The sequence below is a fragment of the Sceloporus occidentalis genome, unplaced genomic scaffold (genome assembly GCF_023333645.1).
Source record: "Sceloporus occidentalis isolate IW3139 unplaced genomic scaffold, rSceOcc1.0.p SCAF_15, whole genome shotgun sequence".
NCBI classification, from domain to species: domain Eukaryota; kingdom Metazoa; phylum Chordata; class Lepidosauria; order Squamata; family Phrynosomatidae; genus Sceloporus; species Sceloporus occidentalis.
The window spans coordinates 4333032-4360634 of record NW_028316995.1 but is presented as its reverse complement, the minus strand read 5'-3'; the positions used below and the strand labels follow the sequence as shown (position 1 = coordinate 4360634).

The 27603-nt window shown below is 38.1% G+C and overlaps 1 protein-coding gene across 1 annotated transcript in view; it reads right to left on the bottom strand.

Annotated features, from left to right (window-relative positions):
- Positions 1-23820: 23820 nt before the first annotated feature.
- Positions 23821-27603, bottom strand: part of LOC149303165 (DNA mismatch repair protein Msh2-like) — a 48351-nt gene continuing 44568 nt past the window's right edge. The window contains exons 15-16 of the mRNA XM_089481472.1: positions 26068-26315; positions 23821-24014 (exon numbers count right to left, since the gene is read on the bottom strand). Of these exons, the coding sequence (XP_089337598.1) occupies positions 23821-24014; positions 26068-26315 (442 nt within the window). The remainder of the gene's footprint in view (positions 24015-26067; positions 26316-27603) is intronic.

Here is a 27603-nt window from a genome sequence, read left to right as displayed (position 1 = left end):
TAAGTGATCATGCATTTATATATTATAAGATATGCCATTAAGATTGCTGAATGTCACATCCACTCAATGTTCTTTGGTTAATACCATTGAAGAACTCTTCAATGATCACTCAAAGAATCCCATAATGATACGCATTCCGCCACGTCAGCTTTGTTCTATTGTTATTATTACTCTCATGTTATTCCCTCATGAACTTTTCAATAAAATCAGATATAATCATTTATTTTCTCTCGAAATGCTTTTATTCAATGTCGTCAGCTAAGACTAAACAAAGGGAAGTATTTGCATGTGTGTGGGAACCTTGTTAACATGATGGTGAAGAATGGAGCAGTTTGTCAACTTGGAATTAAAAAGCTATACTTTTTGTGGCAAATCATTTATAAATTTTCCTCACTTTTCCTGCCAATGCATAACCGCTTCCACCAACGAGGTACATGGTGTCCTGCTTCACAATACCTGGCCCTTCCATGCTCTGGCCTCCAGTTGGGCTGTACAACAGGCGTGTTAGTAATAGTAAGCTGGGTCTGGTGGGGTTTTTAATACCGCAGATGCAGCTTGTCATCCTTCTCAGAAGAGCAGTCCAGGTTGGGAAAAGTTAAAATATTATTATTATTATTATTTATTGTTTTACATAGCGCCATCAAATTCCGTAGCGCTGTACAATGGGAATAAAATATGGCCGCCATTAAGAAAAAACTCACTTTTAAAATAAGAAATTTCAAAACAAGAGGCCATAATCTTAAACTAGAGGCTTAGATGTGATGTAAGGGCATTTTACTTTACTGAGAAATAAAACTTACAGCCCCCCAGCAGAAGTGGTAGGGGCTAATACAGCAAGGAAATCTACACATGCATGGGATAGCCATTGGGATTGAATCTAAGCCAAGTACTGATTAAGGTCTGAGTTTTTACATCAGGAAAAATGGCCATACTAGATTCTTATCTGCCATCAGATGTTTCTATAATTACTGTGTCTAAAAGCAGGTATTCTGCCTTTCTCCACCACCTGAAACCACATGAATGTTCACACGCACTTTATTTCCTACAATGATTCTTGAATGCCAAACACATTCTCTGTGCCTGTTTTCAGATACAAAGCATGCATTCTATGCCTTGAATTTATTAGCCATTGCATTGTATATGTGTTGCATGGGAATATTTTGAAGCACATAATCATGAGACACCATCAAAAATGTACACATCTGAAACGTGCCATTTATCACTTCATCTGCCTGTTCAAAGTTTACATTTTAAAACGCACCATCAATAATTTGTTGCTTGTACAAATACTTCAGGTTATAATTTTAACCAGCAAGTCAGATCTGCCTTATTGCGAATTTTGGAAGAAAGTCATACTGAAAACTGTAATTTCATTTTTGGATAAAAAAAATAGTCTGTGTAATTTTGTCTCTTTTTGGTATTGAATGTTGTATTTTTTTTTTTTTAATTGCCATATGATGAAAGTTCATAACTTTTATTTAAGCATCTTCATAAAAGTCAATATGAAAGGTTGACTTGGGAACAAAAATACAATTAACTATTATTTATGATTTTTAGAGCATCGGCAGATTCCAAAGTGATAAATATTTCTACACTGTATAATCGGAAATTGAATATAACAAAGTCGTCTTTTGTGTTTATGAAATATGCATATTTTATTTCTATGTATTTTTCCCCTTTTAGCACTCATTTGCCATATTGCCATTAATGTTAATTTGGCAATATGAAAAAATAAATCTGTACTAAGCATGCTTGAATGAAAGAACGCCTTAAATTATATGTGAGATTAGGACCAGATTATATCATAGTAGGACAAATTGTTGTGTTAGCAAAATATAAAAAAAAAACATGATTTGATCTAAAAAACAATGAAAATTGTGCTGAAATTAAACCAAAATCGTATTTCTTTGTGCAACAGGTATTCAAGCAGCAAGAACCAGTGCTTTGGACTTCCAACCACACGAAACTGAATGCATTTTTTTACTTTTTTGACATTTTATTTATACTAATGATGTCATTAAATCAAACAAAAAAGTTGAAAAATATTCGCATTGATGCGGTCTTCAAGATAAGAACTAGTTTTCCATTTCCTACTGGCATGTAAAAGCACAATCTATCATTTTTAATACCTGCAATGGTCTTTTATACATTTTTAAAATATTGGGAAAAGGGAAAATATGTTTCATAATTGCATCTTAATTATGTTGACTAGGATTCGAAACACATCTATATGTAGACCATTTCATAGCGACGTAGTACTTTTTAGCCTTCTGTTCACAAAGTGCTTGATGGAATGAATATGCAACTTGGGAATGCTATCCTGACCTATTAAAGTTATGAATTCATGCATGGTTACAACATATTGCTGTAAAAGTGCTCTTTACTTTGCAAAAAAAGACTAAGGATAAAGTGATGTTTGTAAAAAAATAAATAAAAATTGTATTGTTTTTACTGAGTAGAGCTACCTACCAAACATTTGTCTTTGACATGAAGGACCAACAGGGCAACCTACTGGTATAAGGTTGGTAAAACTATCAATTGTATTATATTATAAAGGCATAGAATATTGTTTCACATGGATAAAATACATTAATTGTCACAGATACAGGGAATGTATTATATATATTTTTTTCTCCATTTGAAATCTCACCAAAGTTTTTTGCCATCTGGGAGGCTCCTGGGTATTCTAGAGAATCTTTGAGACTACCCGCAGGGTAGGTTTCTGGTTTTCTCTCGCAATGTGAAAGAATCAATAGTCCTGAACTTCAAATAGATACAAAATGTTCTAATAGAAGAGGAACTCATCATGGGAGATATCGTGAAGAGTTACAGAACATGAGTACCAAATTATATCTGGAAAAATCTGGAGAGTACTTGTATGAAACGTTTAGAATAAATGTAGAGAATAATAAAGGCCAACTATATATACATCATATAACAGTATTCTGGAACATACTATGGGGTCATGGTCCTTGGACCATTTATTCTAATGCAAGATATATAAATACTGTAAAAATGCTAATAAATGTTGAAACAGACACAATAAAAAATGAAGAGATTGGAAAATGCTAAAACTGAACAAAAGTGGTGTGTAAGATGAAAATATATTCTCTTGCTGTTCTGCCATCGGCATCATTCAAGGATGGCGGCTCTGTTTTGACAAAATATATTTGAAACCTGAGACAAACCTTATTGGTACTCGACCAAACATTCGGTCAATTTTAATTCATTTGACATGTGCATGCACATTTTTATATAGGAAATGTTTATATTATTTAAAACTGTCTGCAAAACTGCTGTCTTAAGAAAAGCACAGAATGAAAATAAGTGCACCAAATGATGATTATACAATCTACATAACAAATGAGTATTCAACTGAAAGCCGGAAACTCAGTTTGAATAATAAATCTCAGTTGTCTCACAGTACATAGTTGTTCATGTTCAATACACAGAAACAGTAGGTAGCGTTTGGTATAAGGACCGATGCAATAGCATATGCAAGAAGCAGCGCACTAAATGGTGAATAAAATACTCCATCTGTTTAAAAGAAAGCCATCCAAACACAACCAGTAGGACAGAACATTTTAAAAATACACATTCTACATGAATAGAGAGTCTCAAAACATAAGAAACAAGTAAAATAGGTTCTGTTATTGACATGGAGATCAATCTGTACATCTATACTAGTTCTGGGAAAACATGCATAGTGCATTTCGAGTATTACATTCACCAACTGAATGTTTTCAGTTTTTGTTTTTTTAATAAACTACTACTATAGAGAAGCATATGCTTTGCAATGTGATGTTCATTTTTTTTTTATTCATTAATCATCAATCATACTCTGTTAACGAACAATTGTTTGTATAGTGAGAGCCGTTTTATTTCCGTGTTTGTTTATTTTAAATAGGGCCTAGAACACCCAGGTTTTGCTAGTTTTCTTTAAGTTTATTATTTTTCCTTGATGCAAATGCTAGGGAATCCAACTATAATTACTGCCTGCCAGGAAAAAGGGGCTTTCTCTCTCCCTCCTTCACTTTTTCCTTTCATTCTTTCTTGTCTCTGTTCTCTTTGATCTCCTTTCTCTCTCATCCTCTTTATTTCTTATCTCTGACTTTTTAAACTTCTGTACACTTCCCCTATTTCTATTTTATATCCTTTATCTGTATCTTTCTCTTTGCCTCTCTCACCTCTACTTATTCTTGCATCCTTTTTCTTCTCTACTTTCTCTAGTATATCTCTTCTTGTACTTCCTTTATTTATTATTTCTTTCTCTTCTCATTTCTCTCCTGCCCTTCCATTTTTCTTTTTCGCTTCTCATTTCTACAACTTCTCCTTGGCCTCCCCTTCATTCTCTCTTCTCTCCTGTTTTCTATTCTCTAGTCTATCTTCTCTCATCTTTCTTGTTTCTCTTTTTATTCTGCCTCCAGTAAACATTTAGGAACCATGGTACATGTTTCATGAGATTTGCCAACCCCTGTTAAGACAGATAAAGATATGTCTTTCTATTACCATATGACCCCTTAACAGACAACGGTTGTGTAAAAAATGATTATACAAATGCATTTCTTCAGTATACATTGCTTATATTAATCAAATGTCATAAATAGATAATAGATAGCGGAGTGGGTGGATAGATAAATAGGCATTTTGACAGACTTCATCTAGATTAAATAATTTAACTGAATTGACTGAAACAAATACCTAATCCGACAGGTGTAAAATGTCGATTTATCAAAAAGACAATAGCAACACAATAGATTTTCAAAGTAATTAACGGATACGTAATTCTCAAGAACTGCTTCAGTAGTAAGCCGTAGGAGTAGATTCATCATGTGTGTCACTGGAGCAGATTCATCTAAAAAGGTCTAAACTAACTCTTCTTCTAAGAAGTCTATTCATCAAAGAAAGACAGTGCTTCACATGGGATACATTATCTGCTTTAATACATATCTCCAAGTGGGGTGGTGTTCTGAATCCTAACCAAACATTCTAATACCCTTTAAAAGTCAATATATCTGTATTTCCACCCATTTGTACATTTTTTTAGACTATTAGAACACTGTTTGGCCATCACAATATGTTAAGGGACTCTACCATTGCCCTAAAAAAACTATTTCAACAATTTATTTTGTGTTACCTAACATAGTAATAATCTCAGTTATGTTTAGAACGTTTGGAAATGGTTAACCAAATACCTTGCGTGGTCTTTCTTGAAACCCTGTATCTAAGCTGTACCTCTGAAAACACGAGACTCATTCTCGAAGGCTCTAGTGACAGATGATGCTTTTGAGAAGCAGTAGGTCTTTATGAATTTGTCAAGTCTGTCAGATAGGAGGCTGGTACTGTATTTTGCATTCCCTCGTGAATAGTATAGTACCCAACTAGAGTGTCTCATCAAATTCGTATATTTCTTGTCAAAGGTATACCTTGCAGGAAATAATATATAATTTCAAAAACAATACTGCTGACACACTCAGAATTTATAATGATGAAATGCTTCAATCCTTCACTCAAATCTGCCAACATATTTCCTGCAGTTCTAACATACAATATATATATATATATATATATATATATATATATATATATATATATATATTCACTATATATACATATACACTTTATGGACAAAAGTATTGGGACACTTCACCATTACTCCAGCAGGAACATCTCATTCTTAATACATAATATCTGCTGGGTGGCAACTAGCAACTAGCGGGATTATAGGAAAGTGTCAAATGCATATGTTGTGTGCAGAATCATCCGTGTATTTGTAAGAGGGACACCCGTAAACTTGAAGAGACCACCTAGCTATCATATGCATTAAAGTACATATGATGGCAGATGTGTCATCTTGTCACCGGGAGTGTTACCAGTAAATTGGTAGAATGATGAGAATTTGCAGTTTCTGAAGTGATGGCCATAGATGACACATAAAATACACATAAATTAAAGTGAAAATCCTGACAGAAAATATAAAAAAATGATTTATCCAAGATCAAAAACACATTTTCAGAGGGAACTATCTGCATTTCAGGGTGACATCAAAAGGTCCCAGTGACAAAATTACATTGTGATGTCTAAGGTCCAATTCCAAATTTAAAAAAAACAGCTATGTTGATTCTGAATTAAGAATGAACAGCATATTTAGATCAAATCGAAAGCAGGGTAACTGACGCAACATTCTATTATACTGTTTAATGAAAATATAACTGTTAGTCACGCACAGGCATGGACAGGGACGGTTCCTCATACCAACGCAAGTCACATTCTGAAATGTTCTCTGGAATGTTGCTGCACATACACAGAAAATTAAGAGAAATGATGACATAAGAAATGTAGTTTCTGCATTCTTTTAGAATATATCCATTCCACAACATTTGAAGGAATAATTACCCTGGTCTATAGCCGGCACCAAGCATCACACTTGCTCCGGGCAAAGTCCTTCTTCCTGTGGTCAGTTTCTTCTTGCCCCAGGAAGCAGAGCAGAGTTTGGCCATGTCTTCTTTCCTATGGTCTCCTTGCCTAGTCTCTGCTTTCTTCCCTCACCCACTGGGGCTGTTTGGGGCTAGCCACGCCATATTCACAAAGTCACTACCCCAATAGAGAGAGTGCTCCAGGTAGCCAACCTTGAGAAGTTCCCAGGTATGGCAAGCAGGTATATCACGGGCAGGATAGGCTTATTGACAAAGAAAGATAGTGGAAGACAACATAGACAGTGTGTTTGCCAAAAAGATGCCGGTGACATCCTTTGCAGGGTATCCAATCTGAAACCACAAGCATGTGCTGTAGAAATAGAATATCTTTTTTCCCCCAAATAAAATAAAAGGCCTCATAGTGAAAACCAATGCACTCTGGTCAGTATTGGTGGTGGTGCATGTAAAAAAAAAAAACTGTCGGGAAAAGCAGCTTATACGGAGTTAAAATTAGTGATATTCTTGGAAAATGTTTAATTGGCCACAACCAGCAAATTATGTGCTTGTGTTAGCACTCAGCGTTCAGAAAACATAACAGATCTTACAGAGGCAGAAGTGGTCAATATGTGCAGGAAATATTACACTGTTATACAGTAAAGTGTAAAAAATAAATGTTTAACATAAAAATGTGTTTGCAGTGATGTAAAATGCATTGCCTACATCCAACGATGCCTTTGCATCTCTTGGATGGCATTCTGAATACAGTATGAAGTAAAAAAGCAACAATAACATTTTGTCATGAGATCCCTTTATAATACCAGGGAAGAAAATCAATAAAACATCCTTAATTATCTTTGGAATTATCATAAAAAGTCACATAAAAGCAATGACCTTATTAATGGCATTAGAGAGGCAACAAATCACCCAGACTGTTTAGCCATTAAGATGGCACTAGAAGTATTGGACACATCTTGCATTTCTAAACATAAGTGTTTTAACAGCTCTTTGTGTTACTGTATAATTAGATGGAGTGCAGGCTTTGCCTTTCTCTATAAGTGTTTTTTTTCCCTTCGTATAATTAAAGGTCTGAATGTAATGAATGTAAGAGGTCGTCATTTGTTAAAGACAATCAGAAATTATAATCAAAACTGCAAGAAAAGATTATTCTTTCTACATGACAAAACAATAGCTCTAATTTCATGTACGCTCACATACATATGTAGTCAAAAGATGTTTTTCTTACCAAACCTTTAAAGCCATATATTAAGGCAGATACATTTGTCTTTTTTTTATATATACTTCTATAGACTAATGATGTATTGTACATCCGTGACACTGCACCACAAGGCTTACAAACACACATGATTGCCTATATCAGGTAAACATATACCCCTGGCATTGTTGTGGAAGATGCCTGTTACTCTGATACTACCAGTCAGTTAAAAAAATGTATTCACAAAATCCTGTGTTTTTCGTAGCTTGTTATTGATCAAACCTCCAATGGAAAATATTATTATTATTATTATTAAAAAGGGGTGGCCACACCCCTTTCCCCACCCATGTTTTGCCTACTCCTCACCCACTCCCCCTACTCTAAGCCCAGTTCCCTCTCATTATAAAGCCTCATAGGATAGCCCCACCCATTAATGAAGCCACTCCCACAGAAGAGAAAGAGCTCTGAGTAGCCCACCTTGGGACGTTTCCAGGCAGGGCTGCCTTCAGAGAAGCCCGGCCTCTTTGCTCTCTTGTGTTCCTAATTGGCTGAAAAGATTCTGAATACAGGGAGGAGCACAAGGCGAGATAGTGGGAGGAGCATAAGGCAGGCGATGTGAGGAGCATGTGCAACAAAAGCATAAGGTGCACTTATGGAAGTATCATAAGGTGGGGTGGTGGGTGGAGCAATGTGCGGGACAATGGTAGGCCATAAGGCAGGCTGATGGGAGCCCAGACTTTAAGTCTATACTGGACCCCATTTTTCCAGGTATACATATAATGCTTGTTGTTTCCCAGTTATGGGCCCTCAGAGGGGTTGCTTATTATTCACAAAACCAAATGACTTCTATGTAAACTTTTCCTGAAAATGTGTGCAAACTCTACAGTAATTTTATTTTTTTGTAAAGTATTCTGCCGGAAACATTAGGTTTTCAGAAGGAGTTAAAAGTAGACGGAACACCTTTCATAAAACTTTTCTCTCATTGACCATTTAAATGCCAATGCGTGTATATATATATATATTTATAATAAATAATAAAAAAAATAACAAATAAAAAAACTGTAATAGAGAAAGTGAAAAGAAAAAAATTTTTTTTACTGCAATTCTAACAATGTGAATGCCTAAGTTTCTCAGACAGAATGAACTTTCATTCAACCTTTCATGATGCATTGTAAAAGTGCAAGTTGGATGAAACCAGAGCACGAGATCTGCTTATACATAACAGCTTTGTATCTTGAATAAAGCAAATGTACACATTGTTACGGTGGAACAACTATTGGCACAAGTAGTTAATCACATGCGTTCATGATTGTGTGATATTTTGTGTAATATGCATTGAAGTTCTTACAAGTCCAAGAGCAGTCAGGTTAACACTGCCTGATCCTTCTGAACAAAGTGATCTGCAAAAATATTAATTAGCTTGTAAATAATATCCAACAGTGATAAGAAACATGCAGATTTAGAGCTTCATTCAATAATGCCATTGTAAATTGGCAGAAAGCATATGGAGTCTGCTAATGGATAACTACTTGGTCTTATCTTGATTTCACGCATGAGGAGAAATTCATTAGAATGCATCGTACGCTGATTTTTTAAAAGAATGAACACAATTATTAATGACCTGATTCTTTCTAAAAAAAAAAAAAAATAAAGATAGAAGCAGATGAGAGACGAGGCAAGATGCAGATGATTCAACATGACCTCCAAGGAGTGCTCAAAGAAGGTCTAACCTAACAACAGTGTTATCATTTTCTTTACTGCTCGAGATAAAAAATGCCTCCCCGCTTGACCTTTCCTCATTCATTAGTTCTGCGTGTTAACCCGACTAGTAGCTTAGCATGCCTAGGGCACTGGTAGCCAATCTTGGACCCAGCCACTAGGATAGAACGTATTGTGAGCTTGTAAGGTCGCAGGTTCAGTGCCGGGACACATGCATACGAAGCTCCATACTCCACTTTATCTCTGTATTCTAGCTAAATAAGTTCTTAGCCACTTCTCACAACTTGCAGGATAGCCTTGGCAGGGCATTCAGGACATGTCCTTGGCAGAGGACGCACGTCAAGTACAGAAATATATTTCCTATCCCATATTCCGTAGAAGCAGGATAAAAATTATAACAATGCTACAGACCCAAGGACATAAGAAAGACCTTCAAAGAGAGCTGGCAAGGAAGTGCCAAAATCAAAACCCAATCTTTTTATGAGATATATAGAGTTCTATTTTATTTAATTCCAGTAATCTTTATCGATCCGCCTGTCTTGTTTTTTGGCTACATGGATAGTTTAAAGAATCCCCTTTGACTCCCATTCCCTGCAGGATGGCAGATCGGGACTGGAGTGGCTGCCCCCTGTAGCCGGCTAAGAGAGAGGAAAGCTCGACACCGATGGCCGGGGACTAATCAGGTCCCTTGGCTCCTGTTAAAACCAAGAAACTATATCGCCAAAAGCATAATACTGATAATTTCTTGTAGCCATTCTAAATTCCACCTGCTGGTCAAAGACATTAAAAATAGCGAACCTACATTAACAAAGACTATTCTCCTACTGATTTCAAATGCGTCTCAGTATCCAAAAAATACTTTGTACAAATTAAACCTTTAAGAATAACAAATCAATACATATAATCGTCCTTAAAACCTCACTATAGGTCCTCTAAACATATTGATATGAAAACTTGTCCTGCACAAATATAATTAGAAATGTGCCCAACAGAGGCAAGGTTTAGAAATTACCAGTAAAAAAAGCACAAAACATTTTCTTCTTCCTAGCAAAATGGAAAGTATCCAAAGACCAAGTGTCACATGTGCAAACCCTTTCAAGCAATCATAGCCAATTAGTAGAATAAGGGAGCTGGAATGAGAGAGAAAACCATGTTCAAGTCACAATGTTGGCGTGACCTTGACGGGGAGCATGTAATCTGCTCCTGCAGCTTCACCTTAACCTTTACCAGCATGTCACTAGACATGCACTGCATTATTGCCCATGAGACCTTCACGTACAACGTGACCGAGGGAGTCCAGACACTGTGAAAATGGGAAAAAAAATATTACCTATAGTATACATATAGTTAACCCAATGAGAACCAGAAGGATGTGTTCTAAACCTCCACAAATTCCAAAAAAATGAGAGTTGCGTTCCTTGTCACAGTGTGTTAAATATAAATGAAAAATGCACTCACTGGCCACTTTATTAGGTACACCTTGCTAGTACCAGGTTGGACCCCCCTTTGCCTTCAGAACTGCCTTCATTGTTTGTGGCATACTTTCTACAAGGCACTGGAAACATTCAATTTGTACTAAGGGGCCTAAAGTGTGCCAAGAAAATGTTCCCCACACCATTACACCACCACCAGCCTGAACCGTTGATACGAGGCAGGATGGATACATGCTTTCATGTTGTTTACGCCAAAGTCTGCCATCTGAATATAGAACCTGCAATTGAGACTCATCAGAGCAGGCAACGTTCTTCCAGTTTTCCATTGTCCAATTTTAATGATCCTGTGCAAATTGTGGCCTCAGTTTCCTGTTCCTTAGCTGACGTGAGTGGGACCCGGTGTGGTCTTCTGCTTCTGTAGCCCATCTGCTTCAAGGTTCGACCAGATGATATTCTGCATACATTGGTTGTAACCAGCGGTTGCTTTTATGTCATCTCGGACCAGTCTGCCCATTCTCCTCGGACCTCTGACATCAACAAGGCATTTTCGTCCACACAACCGCCGCTCACTGGTTATTTTCTCTCTTTCGGACCATTCTCAGCAGTTTCTGAAATACTCAGACCAGCCCGTCTGGCACAAACAACCAACATGCCACGTTCAAAGTCACTTAAATCCCCTTTCTTCCCCCATTCTGATGCTCGGTTTGAACTTCAGCAAGTTGTCTTGACCACATCGACATGCCTAAATGCATTGAGTTGCTGCCATGTGATTGGCTAATTAGCTAATTGTGTTAACAAGCAATTGAACAGGTGTACCTAATAAAGTGGCCAATGAGTGTACATATTTCCATGAGAATAAAAAATGATAAGTAAAATTCTTGAAAATGTTATATATATATATATATATATATATATATACATTAAAATATTAACTATGTAAATAGTTATAAATAGAATTCTATATTATATAATACTTTTCACTATATCTTAATTAGATACTTAACAGTTTTTGGATAGAAATATATTAATTTTTAATAAATCCAGTTACTCACTGCTCACCAACCTCTCCATCAAGACAAAGATGACATTTAACGGTATCCCTGCTGTGAAGATCAGAGATTAGAATAATATGCTAGATTTACTGAATCAAATATTGCTTTATATGCACTAATCCTTTACAGTCAATATCAGCCTGGGACACTTACTAGCTAATAAATGTCAGCGTATTTAGTGCATAGAGGACTGAGGGGAGTGCATGCTTCCGGCAGCCATATCTGTATTTCTAATCTTTACGTAGTCCTAATCTCTTTCCTTTGGGAAGGAGTTAGAGAAGAGAGAACATTTATCATAAGAGAAAACGGTTACGTCTTATTGCCAATTTGAGTACAAATATAAAAAGAGGATGTGGCAACCCTCTCCAGTCCCAAATGTATTAATAGTGCTATTATTAATAAAAACATATTATTAACAGTAAGAATTAAAATGCTGATTACTGTAATTCTGGTGATACAGCCGTCTTATAAATGTGGAGGACTAATGACAATTATACAACTAATGAGTATAAAGAGTTTAAATGCCCATATTAAGAAGATAAAAATCCACCAACATAAAAAAAACTTTTTTGGCTTTTCAGTCAATGTTTTATAATCAATTTTATTATCAATAGGCCAGTTGGGAAGATGAGAGATCTCCCATGAAACCTGACCATTATATAGTATCTTAACAGCGCCTTCTATGCCAGCATTCCAGAATATGACATCATATCCCATGACTCCGTGTGATGAGAAAGTTCTCCGAATGGTACCAGAGAGTGACGCTGCCCTGGGTCAGGCATACGTGGAACAGAGACTGCAACATGGTTTGCCAATGTTTTCAGTACAAAGGGCAGGGCTCAGATTGCCAAAATCACCGTGTTAAAGGTATATACAGTATACTCCTACATAATTCACAATAAATTTTTTCCTGGGTAAATGTTTTTATTAAACATAATATTCAATTGTACATAAAGAATGATGTTATGTTTGATTGACCTGTTTTCCAAGCCATACCTGCTCTAAGGCTAACCATCTGTCAATATCACTAAGATAGAAAGGCTACACCTGTCTTGCATGGATCCCTCTGGTGTACATAGACACCGCGATAAGATAACAGAATCTTGGCATCACTCGACGCTGGCAGAGTCTGATGTTTTTGAGAAGCCTGCAGCTAACCATATGAAGATAACTGCACATATACTGTATCCCTTTATCATGCATACAATAAAATAGAAAGTCAAAAGAAACCAAAAATGTAATAATTATTTATGATAATGTTATTTTTACAGAGGACTCAAATGACAAAGTCTGGTATTCCAAATGCATTTTAAATATGAATTTTTGTATTTGTTGTTTTTTGTTTTTACATTTTGTTTTTCATAGAAGTCTTGCATTAATGAAAGAAAAAATAATTCTCCACCATTATTTTATTTTTTTAGGGAATTCTCAGTACTCCCGATTCTATATATTATTTTGTTTTTGGGTTTTCCAGGCAACTCTTACTTATTTAGACTGTAAGCCCAATGGGGGTAGGACCTGCTTTCCAGATATATTCATACATATTGTACCCTGATCAGATTTACTGTATGACTACTCTTCTTATCATAAGACTGTACTTACAAACCCTTTGTTATACTACAGCGGTTAACTTATAAATACAAAAAAAAACACCACCAGGGCCGCGCAGATGCTTATGCGGCCCGACGGCCGCCTAATGCGGGCCTGCAGCTTTCCACTCTGGCGTCCGCACACTGTGCGAGGAAACTCTCTTTTCTGACTCAGGGCGGGAAAAGAGAGTTTCCTCACACAGTGTGCGAGTCAGTGAGTTAACGTATAAGTGTTTAGGGGCAGATGCAAACTGTTTGAAGGGCGGAAGTGGCACAGTCAGGCTGTTTCAGGGTAGATGTGGCACAGGCAGGCTGCTTCAGGGGCAGAGGTGGCACAGTCAATCTGTTTGTGAGTCAGAGCCCTACCATATCAATGTCTGGCTTAGTATATAGTCATGGGGGTTATTATGCACTCCTGTCAATGTCTGGCCATTGTACAGTGATAGGAGTCACGCTGTACCACTATCCATGTCTGGCTCAGTATACAGTGATAGGAGTTATGCTGTACCATATCTGTTTAGTAAATGTTATTTATTTAATCTTAATTTATTTATAATTATAATTATTAATTTTTTTTCTTTTCAGATTTCTATTTTTCCAGTTGACATACAAGTTTACAAGTTTGTGAAATAAATATTCTTGCCAACATATTCATTTTTTGTAGGTGTCTTCACATTTTAAAATGGGGGGCACATACAAGATCTACCCCAGGTGCCAAAATACTCTTGGTATGCCCCTGTCTTATGGAAAGCCTTCTTAGAAAAGTGGAGGCTCCATGTAAATGCTCATGGTTTTGGAATGTGATGTCCAACAAGCTAATGTAGGTGTGGCAGTCATTTGTCCAGATACTTTTGGTCATAATGTGTACTTCACAAACTACTATGACAGGTCCACTTAGTTATATTGATGAAAGCTAGCTGGCGGTTCAAGAATGGGATGTCATATTCATATATTGGCAATCCTGCGCAAACAAAGTGAAGGTCCCACATTCTTCTTCATCATATAGATGAAAAACATGAAGTTCTTCATAACACTTGAATTTTGTCCCGTATGTATATGACATACAATACAAAAAAAATAATGTCTACTCTTATTTAAATATTGCATGTGTTTAAAATGCAGAGGGCATACACATTTAATATAGAATGTGATGCTGGACATCGTGGGGTAACAGAAACATTTAGGAATAACAGGCTTGGCAAAGACGTCCTTTCTGCCGCACCACGTACAGAGAAAGGTCAGCCGTTCTATCTCCGCACACCCTGCTTCATGGCGTAACACAGTCCATCTCTGTCACTGATTTAAGCAATATATGGAGAAAGTGTGGAATTACCCGATAGGCAGCATGGCCTCAAGGACCGTGTAGGCTCTATGACTCATACATAGTCAACAGTATTAAAAATCATCACAGTTTGACAAAGATGCATGAGGCAAGAATGCCCTTAATCCCAAGAACCCAAGCATGTAGGACTTTATATTTCTTATTTTCTGTTTCGGGTCCCTAGTCATTCGGACTGAATACATTTACCTTCAAAAATGTTCAGCCAATCTTAATATTAAAGCAGTGCTTGTGGTTGCTTATCTAAAGGCAAAGTTATTATATATCCAAGCCACTTGCACAGAGGTATAATAGAACGGTGTTTATAATAAATATTTCACAATGTTTTAACTCATGCAACTGGAACATCACATTCTCATATATATGAAATGTTGCTCCTACCTTCATAGAACGTCCCCATGGATTTCTGTCAGGTGTTTAATCTTTTAAAAATGAAAATGTTTCCGGCTGGTGAATCTAAAAACATTAAGACCCTGTATCTTCTTCCATGCCCCGCAGACATCCAAAGACATTGTGCTGAAAGTCCGTCTGAACTGGAAACTCCCTGAAAACTCTGTGAAAGAAAGCGAAAAATCCACAAAAAATAAAATAGAAAACACTGAAAAAGTTCACTTTACAATGCAATGCTGTTATAGTAGGAGGACAATGAAAAAAACTTTGTTGTCATGACAATATGACAATAAACTTCACACACTTAAGGGCCCTGCTCTTGTGAGCTTACAATCTATTAGGAGGTTGAGTGGGAGTGAGACAAAAAAGGTGAGGGACTGCTTACTATAGTGAGAGTCATGTGGAATAGTCAGTGGTGTCGGACGTGGGGAGGATTCATGGTTTCCTCATAATGCAGGTTAGGGGTATTAGGATAGGATGTTTCTGAATAGGTGGGTTTTTAAAGTAAGTGAAGGTTGCATGAAATTATTGAATAAGTGCATTCACAGGTACAGAACAGGTACATCATGGCTGAAAGTCTGGGTACATGAGAGGAAAGATTTTGGTGATAGCATAATAGACACGGTAACTGGCTGAAAATGTGTTTCTCTGGAACATTGTGCATGTTTCTCCAAACACAAAACACAATGGGGTGATATGCAGGACATGCAAAACCTCTTTAACCTTTACCTTTAAGTAATATATCCTCTTCTGTGAAACGGCTTTGAAAACATACGTAAGAACACACGAGATCCTTAAAAAACTAGGAATATGGTCTTTCTGGCTTAATATCATTCACATACACTGCAGATGCACAGAACGTTTACAGAGTTCATTCATTTACTCAGGTAGCTTGATGGCTTTGTTACTCAGCCAAAACATCATAAGTCGGGCCTTCTCCACCTGTACCAACACATGTTAACCTGTTAAATGTATTGTCTATTTTCACTGTCCTCTAGATTGTAAGCTTGCGAGCAGGGCTCTCTCCACCAAATGTATCGGTTTGTCTTAGTCTGTCAATTCTTGTCTTGTCATATCCCTTGAATTTATGTATTGTATTAAGCGCTGCGTAAACTGTTGGCGCTATATAAATAAAGGATAATAATAATAATAATTGTAACAGCGCTATGGAATCTGCTGGCGCTATGACTGAACCTTTCCATTAAGGGACATGATGATAGGGATGAAAAACGAAAGACATAAGGCTAACATTATGAGATATTCAAATTAAATGTCCTTATTATCCACAGAGCACTTCCTTCAGTTTCTGTTAAGAACTCTTTTGTGAAGTTATGATCATCCATTCGGATCCTTGGAAAACCGCATTTTGATTTTCAATAGACTGAGAGCACTTGATTCATTCAGAATATTCTCCATAATTAGCTTTCAGAATTCTTTGCACAGAACTGCCCGCCATGAGATAGCAGAACATCTAATATGCGTTTCCAATTAAGCACATAGAATATCGACTTCACTGATCAGAGGGAAACGTTTCATGAAAAATATTAATAACATTTAAATATACTAAGTGATTGTGACTAGGACTGCCGACAATGGACTGTGACTAGGACTGCCGAGCCCAGCGGACAGAACTAAAGATCTTTGCTCAAGAACAGTCGCTAGAAATGTAACCCTTTTAACACACTTTCAATGAACCAAATTAGCTTCGAAATCTTATATATATATATATATATATATATACCGTATTGGCTCGGATATAGGCCGCCCCGGTATATAGGCCGCACCCTAAAAGTTTGGTGCTTTTTTAAAGAAAAAGTTTTTTTCTTTAAAAAAGCACCAAAAAAACATGCTGCCACTCTGTCTCCCCCCCGAGACATGCTGCCACTTTTCTCCCCCCCCCCGGATATGCTGCCACTGTCCTCCTCCCCCCCCGAGATATGCTGCCACTCTGCCCCCCCCCCGATTTACCAGAGCAGTCTCCCGGGTGTCTTGCGGGGCCGGCGCCGGCGGGGGACATCTACGCAATACGTGTATACAACTTCCGGTGCCGGGACTCAGCGGATGTGCCTGCACCGGAAGTTGTATACGCGTATTGCGTAGATGTCCCCCGCCGGCCCTGCAAGACACCTGGGAGTCTGCTCTGGTAAGTCTTGGGGGCAGAGGTAAAACGCATCGTGCGGACGGTCACCGGCTGCGGCGATGCGGGTAAACAACCTCCGCTGCCTGTGACCGTCCGCAAGATTCGCTTAGACAACCTCCCGTGCCGGCACCCCCCCCGTGGAAAGTGCTGGCAGGGGAGGCTGTCTGAGCGTATCGGAGAGTAGGATGCAGGTCCCCTGCACCGCTGCGGGGGATCTGTATCCTAACCCCGCTGCACTGCATGTCCCGGCCGTCGGGTGCTAGACCCCGAATATAGGCCGCACTCCCACTTTAAAGACTTAAAGTGGGGGGGGGGGGAAGTGCGGCCTATATTCGAGCCAATACGGTATATATATATATATATATATATACAGTATATGGTTAACCTAATTTGGCTCAATGAAAGTAAGTGAATGCATATATTATATATATATATATATATATATATATATATATATATGTGCGTGTGTTCTTCTACATTCCTGTATGAGTTATATTTCCCATTGTTTTGAAAATCTGGGACACTCTGCCTTGTTATGTACCGTTCCTATGTTTATAATCTCCCGTGTAAAGCATTTAATGCCGTAAGGTTTTTTTTTTTGGTAATGTTTATATATTCATCCAGTTTCACAAGCACCTGCCCAGTAGGCATTTGGAGGATAATGAGATCAGTAAACAGCACCAATTTAAGTTAATGTAGCTGAACAAAGAAATGTACACCCTCTTAATTAACTATTGATTGGCTGAGCCATATACTGCGGCAGATGACAACTCTCCGAGAGCCCAGCAGATGACAGGCACTGGATACGGCAATCATTTAGAGTAGCGCCTTTAATTAGGACATCATTACAGAGGAATCAGGGTTCACCTGGGTCTGCGATGGCACAGAACGCTTAGGAAAAAACTGATAGATGTGACAAATGTGTCTAAATCAAACATTTTATGGCAACCTCTGGGATGGCATCTACTTTTACTGTCAGAGAGAATAAAAGACAGAAGGGCAAAGAAGGGCTGTGCTATGCCGAGGGCAATAGTAAGAGCCACACCAGAACCGGAACTGGTTCGAGCGACTCATCCGGAAGCGGGCGCTCATATAGCGGGTGAGAAGGGCCAGTGGCTGAGTTGTATTTTCCGTAGGGTGAATAAGGATCTGGCTCAGCTCTGTTAGCACCACGCTTGGATTGACCATCTCTAGGCCGTGCCTTATTCAGGTTGTTGTTAAGGGTTGTGTTTTGTGTTGCATGTAATGCTGGTATTTCATATTATATTTGTATTTAAAAATATAATATTCAGATACCACAGGGGGAGAGGAAAAAGCAGAACGCCCCCCAGTTGTTGTATCACTAATGCGTTATATACATTGCTAAATATTTTGATTTAATGTTACAGAAAACCCTAATCCCCAGCTTCAGAGGTCCACTTCAGCCCAACTTTCTCGTTTAAATCATATTGGACATACGAAGTGACACTTAAATTTTAATCATTGGGAGCTAAGCTCCCATTAAGTAAAAAATGAACCCCAATATTCATTAAAAGCAATCTAGAAGCGCGTTGTTGCAGCCCTTGATGAATAATGCCTATGTTCACACAAAAATTACTAATAACAGAAACTGGAACTTGGCAAGTGGAATCTCAATATCAATTTAGAAACATCTTGATTGAGCAGAGACACAATCTATCATTAAATGCGCTGTCACACCGGTCATCAGAAAGAATTTGTATTCATTTATAACTGAATGTGAATGCTGCCATCACACTAGGCACCTAACCAAGCATGCAAAGTGCCCGTGACAAGGCTTTTAGGAGGGATTGGCACTTCTATGGGCTTACTTGAAACGTGTGGCACAGAGCCTGTTGCTGCCTAATTCTAGCAACTATCCTAGTATGACCAGATATCCCCTCGTATATGTCTCAAATTAATGGAGTCATCTGATCGCCCCGATACAACCAGCCTGGAACAGAAGCAAGCATCAAAAGGTTTTTTTTTTGTTTTTTTTTTTAAATGTGGGTCTGAGTCGGCTAATTAATAAAATTTGTGGTTTTAGCAAAATCAGTTCTTGACCTACAACTTATCCTCAGCCAACATCTGACTTACCATTTCCAAAGAGCCACCAGGTAAAGGCAATCAGCCCCACACAAACACAAATGAATAGCCACGCTGAACTTTCTGCTCTGAGAACGTCTCTTCACATTATACCCGGATAAACGGCCATAAATTATGGATATTCAAATATGCATTTTAGAACCAAAGCCTGTAATCATTAGATTGAGAAGGATGAATTTGGTCTATAAACATTCGCATTTAATTTAGAGATGGTCAATGCCTTGCGGAACGAGGTTTAATTTGATCTTGCATTCTCCAGTGCAGCTTGTGCAATAATATTTCCAACACAGACTTTTAAAACGTTTAATTGGGTTTTAATCATCTTTATTTAATCTATTCTGATCATTTTTAACGATACAGGTTCTCCTCGGCGATTAATTTATCGTAAGTTGAATATATTGTAAGTCGAATTCACATATCGCTACATGTACTGTACCTATAGCACCCTTGAGTAATGTACTGAACGCCCCTCGCTGGCGCAGATGAGACATTGTAAAGACGAGGAGTGTCTGTACATAACGGTTAATGTCCATCAAATCTAGCATTTCCAGGAGCATTGCTTGTTGCAAAAACTAATACATGAAAAGAAAATCAATGTACCAGGCTCAATATTTGGTGGTTTATTCACTACAATGGGGCTACCCCAGTGAGCTGAGCTGGCCGGGTATAACACATAATTAAATAACAAATCTCAAGTCACGACACTGACTGACCTATGCATTATATGCATGACCCACTCATCTACACTACTGTTCAAAAATGTGGGGTCACTTAGCTGTTTTCATGGAAAACAAGGACATTTTTTTAATGATCAATTAGCCTTTTAAACAAACTTGGATCAGCAAACACAACATGTCATTGGAACACAGGAGAGATGGGAATGATAAAAGCCCTCTGTACCCCTATGAAGAGATTCCATTAAAAATCATCCATTTCCAGCTACAATAATCATTTACAACATTAACACCGTCTGTGCTGGATTACTGATCCATTTCATGTTATTTTTGGGTTTTTTTCCCAAACACAAGGAAATTTCTACGTTCAAACTTTTGAACAATTGTGTGTCATTGTCATTGGTTTTATTAAGGACGATCCACCAAAAATTCCCCAGCGCCACGCCAATGGGACTCAGAAGGTCTATCACATAACCCTACACTCTTCCATCAATGAGATTCTCAGTTCCCTGCTGCCCATAAGGGACACAGTGGTTTTGACAACTGGCCAGTTAACCATCTACTGTGCATTATGAAGGGCCAACCATACGTCAATGTTATCTTAAGTCAAAAGCCACATAACGGTGGTTACACATTATCATCACGCTAAAAACATAGGGAAACATAGAAGGATGTAACTCCATCATGGCTGAAAAAGAGGTTCTAGGGCTCAGGATCGTCCTAGAATGGAAAATTTATATTAAAGTAACCATTTATACCTGGCTTCAGAGCTGCTCTAAACTTCAGAATGTTCTAGTTCAGTTTCTTCTCATTTAATGCAAAGCAAATGCTTTCATATTTGTGTATTTTCAGAGAAAAGCATTTAATATATTTACTGGCGGTAAGCATAATAAACAGCTTTTAAAGCTTTTTTTCAGCAAAAAAAAAATAAATAAGGGGCTTTCATGCAAACTACACAGACAGGTCTAATTTTCGTTGCTCAAGATCTGACTCTCTTTTATGTCTCCATAACCCCTTATCAAAAAGGAACAGCACAGCCTGATCCTGCGCTCTCTTATTGGTAGTAAATGTGAAAAAAGAATAGAATATACGATCAGTAGCTGCAAAGTGCTTACGCACTCTATAGTCAATAAATCTGACACCGTGAAGGATCTATATTTTTAATTAAATTCTGCTACCCCAATGTAGGATTTGTCACCTAGGCATTCATTCTAAGAACAGTGATTCACTTATTCAGCAAATTATTGCATATTGTCTCTGCAGTCATGTCTGCTTCGGAGAGTGTGTGTATGTATATATCTATATATAGATATAATCATAGTTTAAAAGCAAATCCATGTTGCATTATACTTTGGTCAAACATGCTGGACTGACTCTTGTTAAGTTTGGCTATCAATTCCTGGTGTTATATTGGTTTTAGTTGTGCTTTTTCCCACTTTCTTCCGCATACCTCCATAAAGAGACACTCCAGTGTCACACACAGGCTCCTGAACAAAGAACGTATAATTAAGGTACTTTACTATGTATTCAATAAAGCTGTAAAAAGAATCAAATTACTTCTCTTCAGGAAAAGCTTCAGCATCAGGGCACCACTCATCAAAATCAATCGACGTGCCGGAAAAAAAGCGCATTACTCCCTCTCGGAACGCTGGCCGTGTGCGTCCTAGAGCGGACTAGCAGTAAATATAAATCTATTTAACTTGGTGGGAGATGCGATGGGGCAAATTCATATGGAGGGATTGTGCAGAAACCCATTTCATGCATTTGCAAGGGCAGCACCAAAAATGTAAAGCTATCTTAAACACTATTACATATGATACTATAGTGTGTAGAATGGAAATGACAGTAAGAGTTATGACATTTTTGGACATCTATGTCCGTTGAGGCTTAGATTTTTAGGGTATACCTTCATTTTTGCATCTAAGAGCTGCCCATATTTTTAAAAATGGATGCAAACCAGCACCGGGTGAAACCCGTTTGAAAAGCTTTAACCATTAACAGCACTCAGCTTTAGGCAACTGATTATCGGTAACAATACGGTCCTGGAAAACAGATCATTAAAACTATCAGACAACGGGGACATTTAGCTACTAAATAACAGAAGCACATTTTCAGAGTTTTAATACAAAAAACGTATTCTTTGTACAGTATATGCTGGTGGTGGTGGTGGTGGGGGGGGTATATTTTAATATATTCTACAGTAAAACAAAGGAACAAACAATAAGAAATAGAGCTCATTCTTCCAAGCCCAGCTTTCACTCTGGCTTAAACTCTGCACGCTGCCTTTGTTCGAGAAATAACCTCAATGACAAAACTATTATTCTTCGATACGATGTCGGCCTTAAACCGTTTCAGGGTGGACTTCAGCTCTTCTTCGGACATGTCCGTAAGCGGCAACGCTTTCACTTTGGAAAGAAAGTCTTGAATTATTTTTTCACCTTCCTGCAATAGAACAAAAGAAACAAAATATAATCTGTCTCGATTTAACAGAATGGTAAAGTGAACACTGGAATATTGATCATAAATACAAGTGCTACAATTGCAATAAACTATGCGGCATGTAGATAGCCTTTCTATAGGACACTAGCTTTGGTTAATTATTGGTTTAGATGGATGCAGAATGATAAATGCCTGTATCGTGAAAAGACACCAAACACTGCAAGATAAAATGAATTCAGGTCATCATGGTGTGATATCCGAAGCAAAACATATTTCAAAACTTAACATTTCAGAAGATACATTGATCCTTTGCAGAATTAATGCATGTTATGTCTTCTTAAGTACTTATGCATCTGGATAGTCAGATTGAATAATAAGAAAAAAAATGTCAATTTAACTGAGGATAATAACTATTTCACGCATGATTTTCTTTTGAGAATATAAAATAGAGGGATAGATCTTCCCCAGCTAGACTCACTTGGTTAAAAAAAAAACAAAAAAAAAAAACAACACTCTTTCCAAGTTAAAACATAAGGACTTCACAGTGATGGAATATTTAGCCTGGCAGGAATATCAGAACACGCTACAGGCTGACAGACTGTACCGTTACTGACAAAGATTAGCATTAGTCACAAATCCTTGTCTGTGCCGCAAGAGAACAAGCACTTCCTGGGATAACCAAGAGATTTGCATTTCAACCAAGGTTTTACTTCTCCAGACATTTCCCACTCCTACCGCCTCATGTTCTTTACTCTGTCTGTCCACGCCATGGGTTATGGATAATTGCAAACATGGCAGAAAACATCTCTCAGACATAGTCATGTTTTTTCTATTGATTTAGCCATGATTTAGCCGTCCCTACTCCAATACCGAAGCCTACAGTTTAGCGGTACTGAAAAATGCATGGCGCCCACACACATACACGCACCGCATACAAGCAAAAACATGGACGGCGACAGGTATCAGCCGGCTGCCAATAAGTGACCAAGCAGAGCTTTATGGTTACTAAACATCACGACTGGCACTAATACAATATGTATAACTATGTAGGGACAGCAGAGTCTACAATGCCATTTGCCATCCAGCTGAACGATCCTGTTTCTGTACTTGTGGGATGTAATTAACTGAAACATAGAATTTGACAGCAAATAAGAACCATCTGGCCCAACTAGTCTACCCATGTAAAGACTCAGACCTTAATCAGTCCTTAGTCTTGTAAGTTTCAGGACAGCCATAATCCTACGCCATGCATGCGTAAATATCCCTTACCCTGTTAAATTTATCTGCCGCCATCTCAGTAAAGTAAAACTCCCTTACATTACATAAAACATACAAACCTCCTTTTCGATGCATCGTCTCTTGTTGCAGGGCTCGTCGCCTTCGTCTGAATACCCAATATACTGAAATTCCTCTAATTCCAACGCCTTCGCTTTGGCGTTTTCAATGACATGCTTAGGAAAGTTTGCAAGCTCTGCCACATGTATTCCAAAGCTCTGGTCGCAGACACCTGTATACGTTAAAAGAGAAAATGCTGTTACTGATAATTCTCCAATATCTCCTCGACCATTAAATTTAACTTTTTACAGGTCCAGCTCAGCCCTTCTTACTGGAGAAATCTGCTGATCCTAACATAATGAATAGTGAAGTTGGGGAGCTGAAACCACGGCTCTCCTGCCATCTCTCCGTTAAACAGATCCCTTCGACGCAAAGCAACATGAACAAGTTCCATATTGATTTCCTCTGAATCAGATCTCAGAAGGCTTCAAGATCCAGAGAACCTTCACCCTGAACAAGGGACTCCTCTTTTACCTGTCCTTATTAGCAACTCCACCTTAATTAAAAGTGTTGTCATGTTTAAAGGTCCATTTCAGTCACTTATAATTAGCATCAATACGGCACCTAACTGGAAAACATCACTGCACATTATATATTATATATATACAGATATATATATATACATATAAATATTTAATACTCAAAACAAGGTCAAATAGCCCATCTTCCATAACACACAGCAAACAGAATTCTGCCCAGGGGGTTTTATTCCAAATGTAATTTGTACTCTGTTAGGGCTTTTTATTTCTTTTATACCTGTAATGGCATCATGTTTTGTACTTTTTGCTTACAAGAGTCAATGATTCAGCACCAGCTCTCCGTCTTTTAAAATATAAAGTAGATAACAGGGAGGAATGGATTGCTCTAATTAATGAAAGCCCCAACCACTGATCTACTGAGCTTAGCCTGGGACTCTCCGCTCAGTCATAATCATTAACTGGTCAGGCAGTCTCTAAGTGCCGGCTGTAAAACCAGACTACATTTTATTACCGCCTGTACCACGGAGTGTGCGGTAACCTTCTGCCATTTCATTAGTTGCTAGAGATGAATCAATATAACTGCTCAAGGTAGAGTCGACTAACTTTCTCCACTGGCAAGTCTAGGACAGCAAAACAAATATTTCCAGAAGCACCACCGTCATATTTTTAATTAGCTGGCGTTTAACTTGCCCGTAGCCACCTCTGCCGTGAGAAGCAGCGCCCCGTTGTTTACTAACTCAAAAAGATTCCCGATAAAGGCAAATCGCCCGCACCAGCCCAAAGAGGTAACCCGATGCGTGCCGCGGACCGTCCTCATGTTTAATCACAGTTATTGGAGCAGATGCTAATGAGATTCAATCTGCTTGTTACAGACCTTCAGGTTCAGAGACCTGTGTCTAAGATCACATGATTTCTAGTTTTAATTTCATTAAAAATTTAAAGTGGATCTTGTATATAAAATCAGGAAAAAAAACGATCCATTTATCACCACCCTTCAAGGAAAATGTAGTTGTTTCTTTTTTTCTTTAATTTGGCTAAAATTAAAATAATTTCAGCCAAGAAGAGGACTATCTGGGACTATCATACCAGAAAAGCTCATCATAGACATATGATTTTGAGCCACTCCCCAACTCACAAAGTAATTACCCTCCCTCAAAAAAAGAGCCAAAATCCAGCACTTTAATGAAAGATGCGTTTCATTTGTAAGCTTTGATGAGGATAATAAATGTAAATCAGAAAATCTATGGCCAGGGTGACAACATCAACAGCAGCACTGAGCAAGTTTAATGACTAAAAAGCTAATGCACAACAGTGTATAGAAAACACACGGCAATGAAAATGTAAAAACGCATGAGACGGCAGTACAAGGGCCTTTTATGGTAGAGAAAAACAGAAGAATCATTGTAATAGAGCAGGGGCGTCCACTGTGCCGCCCTCCAGCTGCTGCAGGACTACATCTCCCATACTCCCCAGCCAGCCCCTTAGCTGAAAGAGCATTAGGGGAGATGTAGCCCTGCAGCAGCTGGAGGGCCGCACGTTGGACAATACTGTAACGCATGTATAACCTGCTTTAAGACTGGTTGAGAACATTAGATGTGTAAAACTTGCATTGGACAGTTTTTAAAACTCTGATAACAGAGATCGATCCAATGGCCTGATAATGAACGTCCAGTTCCTTTTTAAATATCCTTCTTTATCGTGAAACACTTGCAGGCTTTCTTTATCTCTATGCATATCCCACCTTACCTTCCTTAATGCGGTACAGCATGGTAAGGGTTTCATCTGTTGTAAGAGCTGTGACGTGCAAGTTATTGACGGTTGGAACTTGGTCTGCCAGGGCAGTTAATTCGTGGAAGTGCGTGGCAAACATACAGAATGCCCCTATTTTTGTGGAGATATATTCCGATATTGCCCATGCAAGTCCAAAGCCATCATATGTGGATGTTCCTCTCCCCAATTCATCAATTATAATCAGAGAGTTTTCAGAGGCCGACCTGCAAAAATAACATTACGCTGAGGGATTTAAATGTACGAGCAATCAAAAAGTAAATGCCACAGAATCAGACTTCACCCTGAATTCCTCACATACTTGTCCATAAAGCACGGTTTCGGTAGCCCGGCTTGTTCCATGGCTACTGCCCACTCAACTCGAAGATTCCAAGCAACCCAAACTGTCCATTGTCCACCCACCTGCCATGATGATTTCATGTCAGCAAACATTGACATGTACTTAACCCACCAATAATGGCTGGCCCAACTAGGCCTAGGGTGGTAGGTCACCCAGTTGGGCAATCAGGCTCCCTGGTACGTTGTTTCTCAATGGGTTTGTGAGGGAGATGAGACATCTCTCCTGTAGTTGGCCAGTTACACCACAGAGGTTGGTGTCAAGGCAAAATAACCTTACCCATTGCTGTGCAAGCTGGCGCACGAGCAGGAGAAGATTTAGGGCTTCAATGATTATTTTAAGGATACACATAATCAGTACCAATAAGCCGGTCTTTGTACGATTAGACGAGGTAGAGTCACCACCTGCCTCCTAAAGAAAACAAAATACTTTTGCATGGAATAGACAGACTGAAGCAGGTAATACCAGGGAGCAAAATAAATATGGGGTGAGCTTAGCCATTTTTCCAATAAACTTCTGCCAAATTTGGAATAGCGTTAATGGTATATACATAGATATTTTATAAATATGTAATGTGCGTGTTCATATACATATTCTAACCACATTCCTTTTTTATGTGTTTGTGTATATAGTGACTGAGCATTGTATTCCACATACATAATGAAAAACAACTTTCTGAAATAAAGAAAAAGAGTATAATAAAAATATAGAAATTAATAGCCTTTAGGTTAAAGACTGAAAAGAAAGCTTATGTTGTTTTCAAATCTTTGTGAGGTCCGCCTTGCGCTGCACCAAGAGATCATTTGCTGTATTTGTTGAAGCCCATCGCTGCATTCTCTGTTATAAAGAAATCTATTTTCCTATATGCTTCTTAATTAAGTTGTGCCGGCAATCTAATGATAGGAAAGGTCTGTTATCTACCTACGTGTTTCATTGGAATGCGTTTCTTGGGGATAATTTGGATTTATGAATAGTTTTATCTCACGTTCTGGAGCATTACACATTTCAACATCCGTCCAATGCTCTAAGCAATTCGCTGCAACTATTCTTCCCACACTGACTAATTCGGAGATTGGTTATAGTACGTTTTTAATTGGGATGTGATATCTTAAAAAGATATATTATTTGGGTACCACAGCTTTAGTATATCAGTGGTT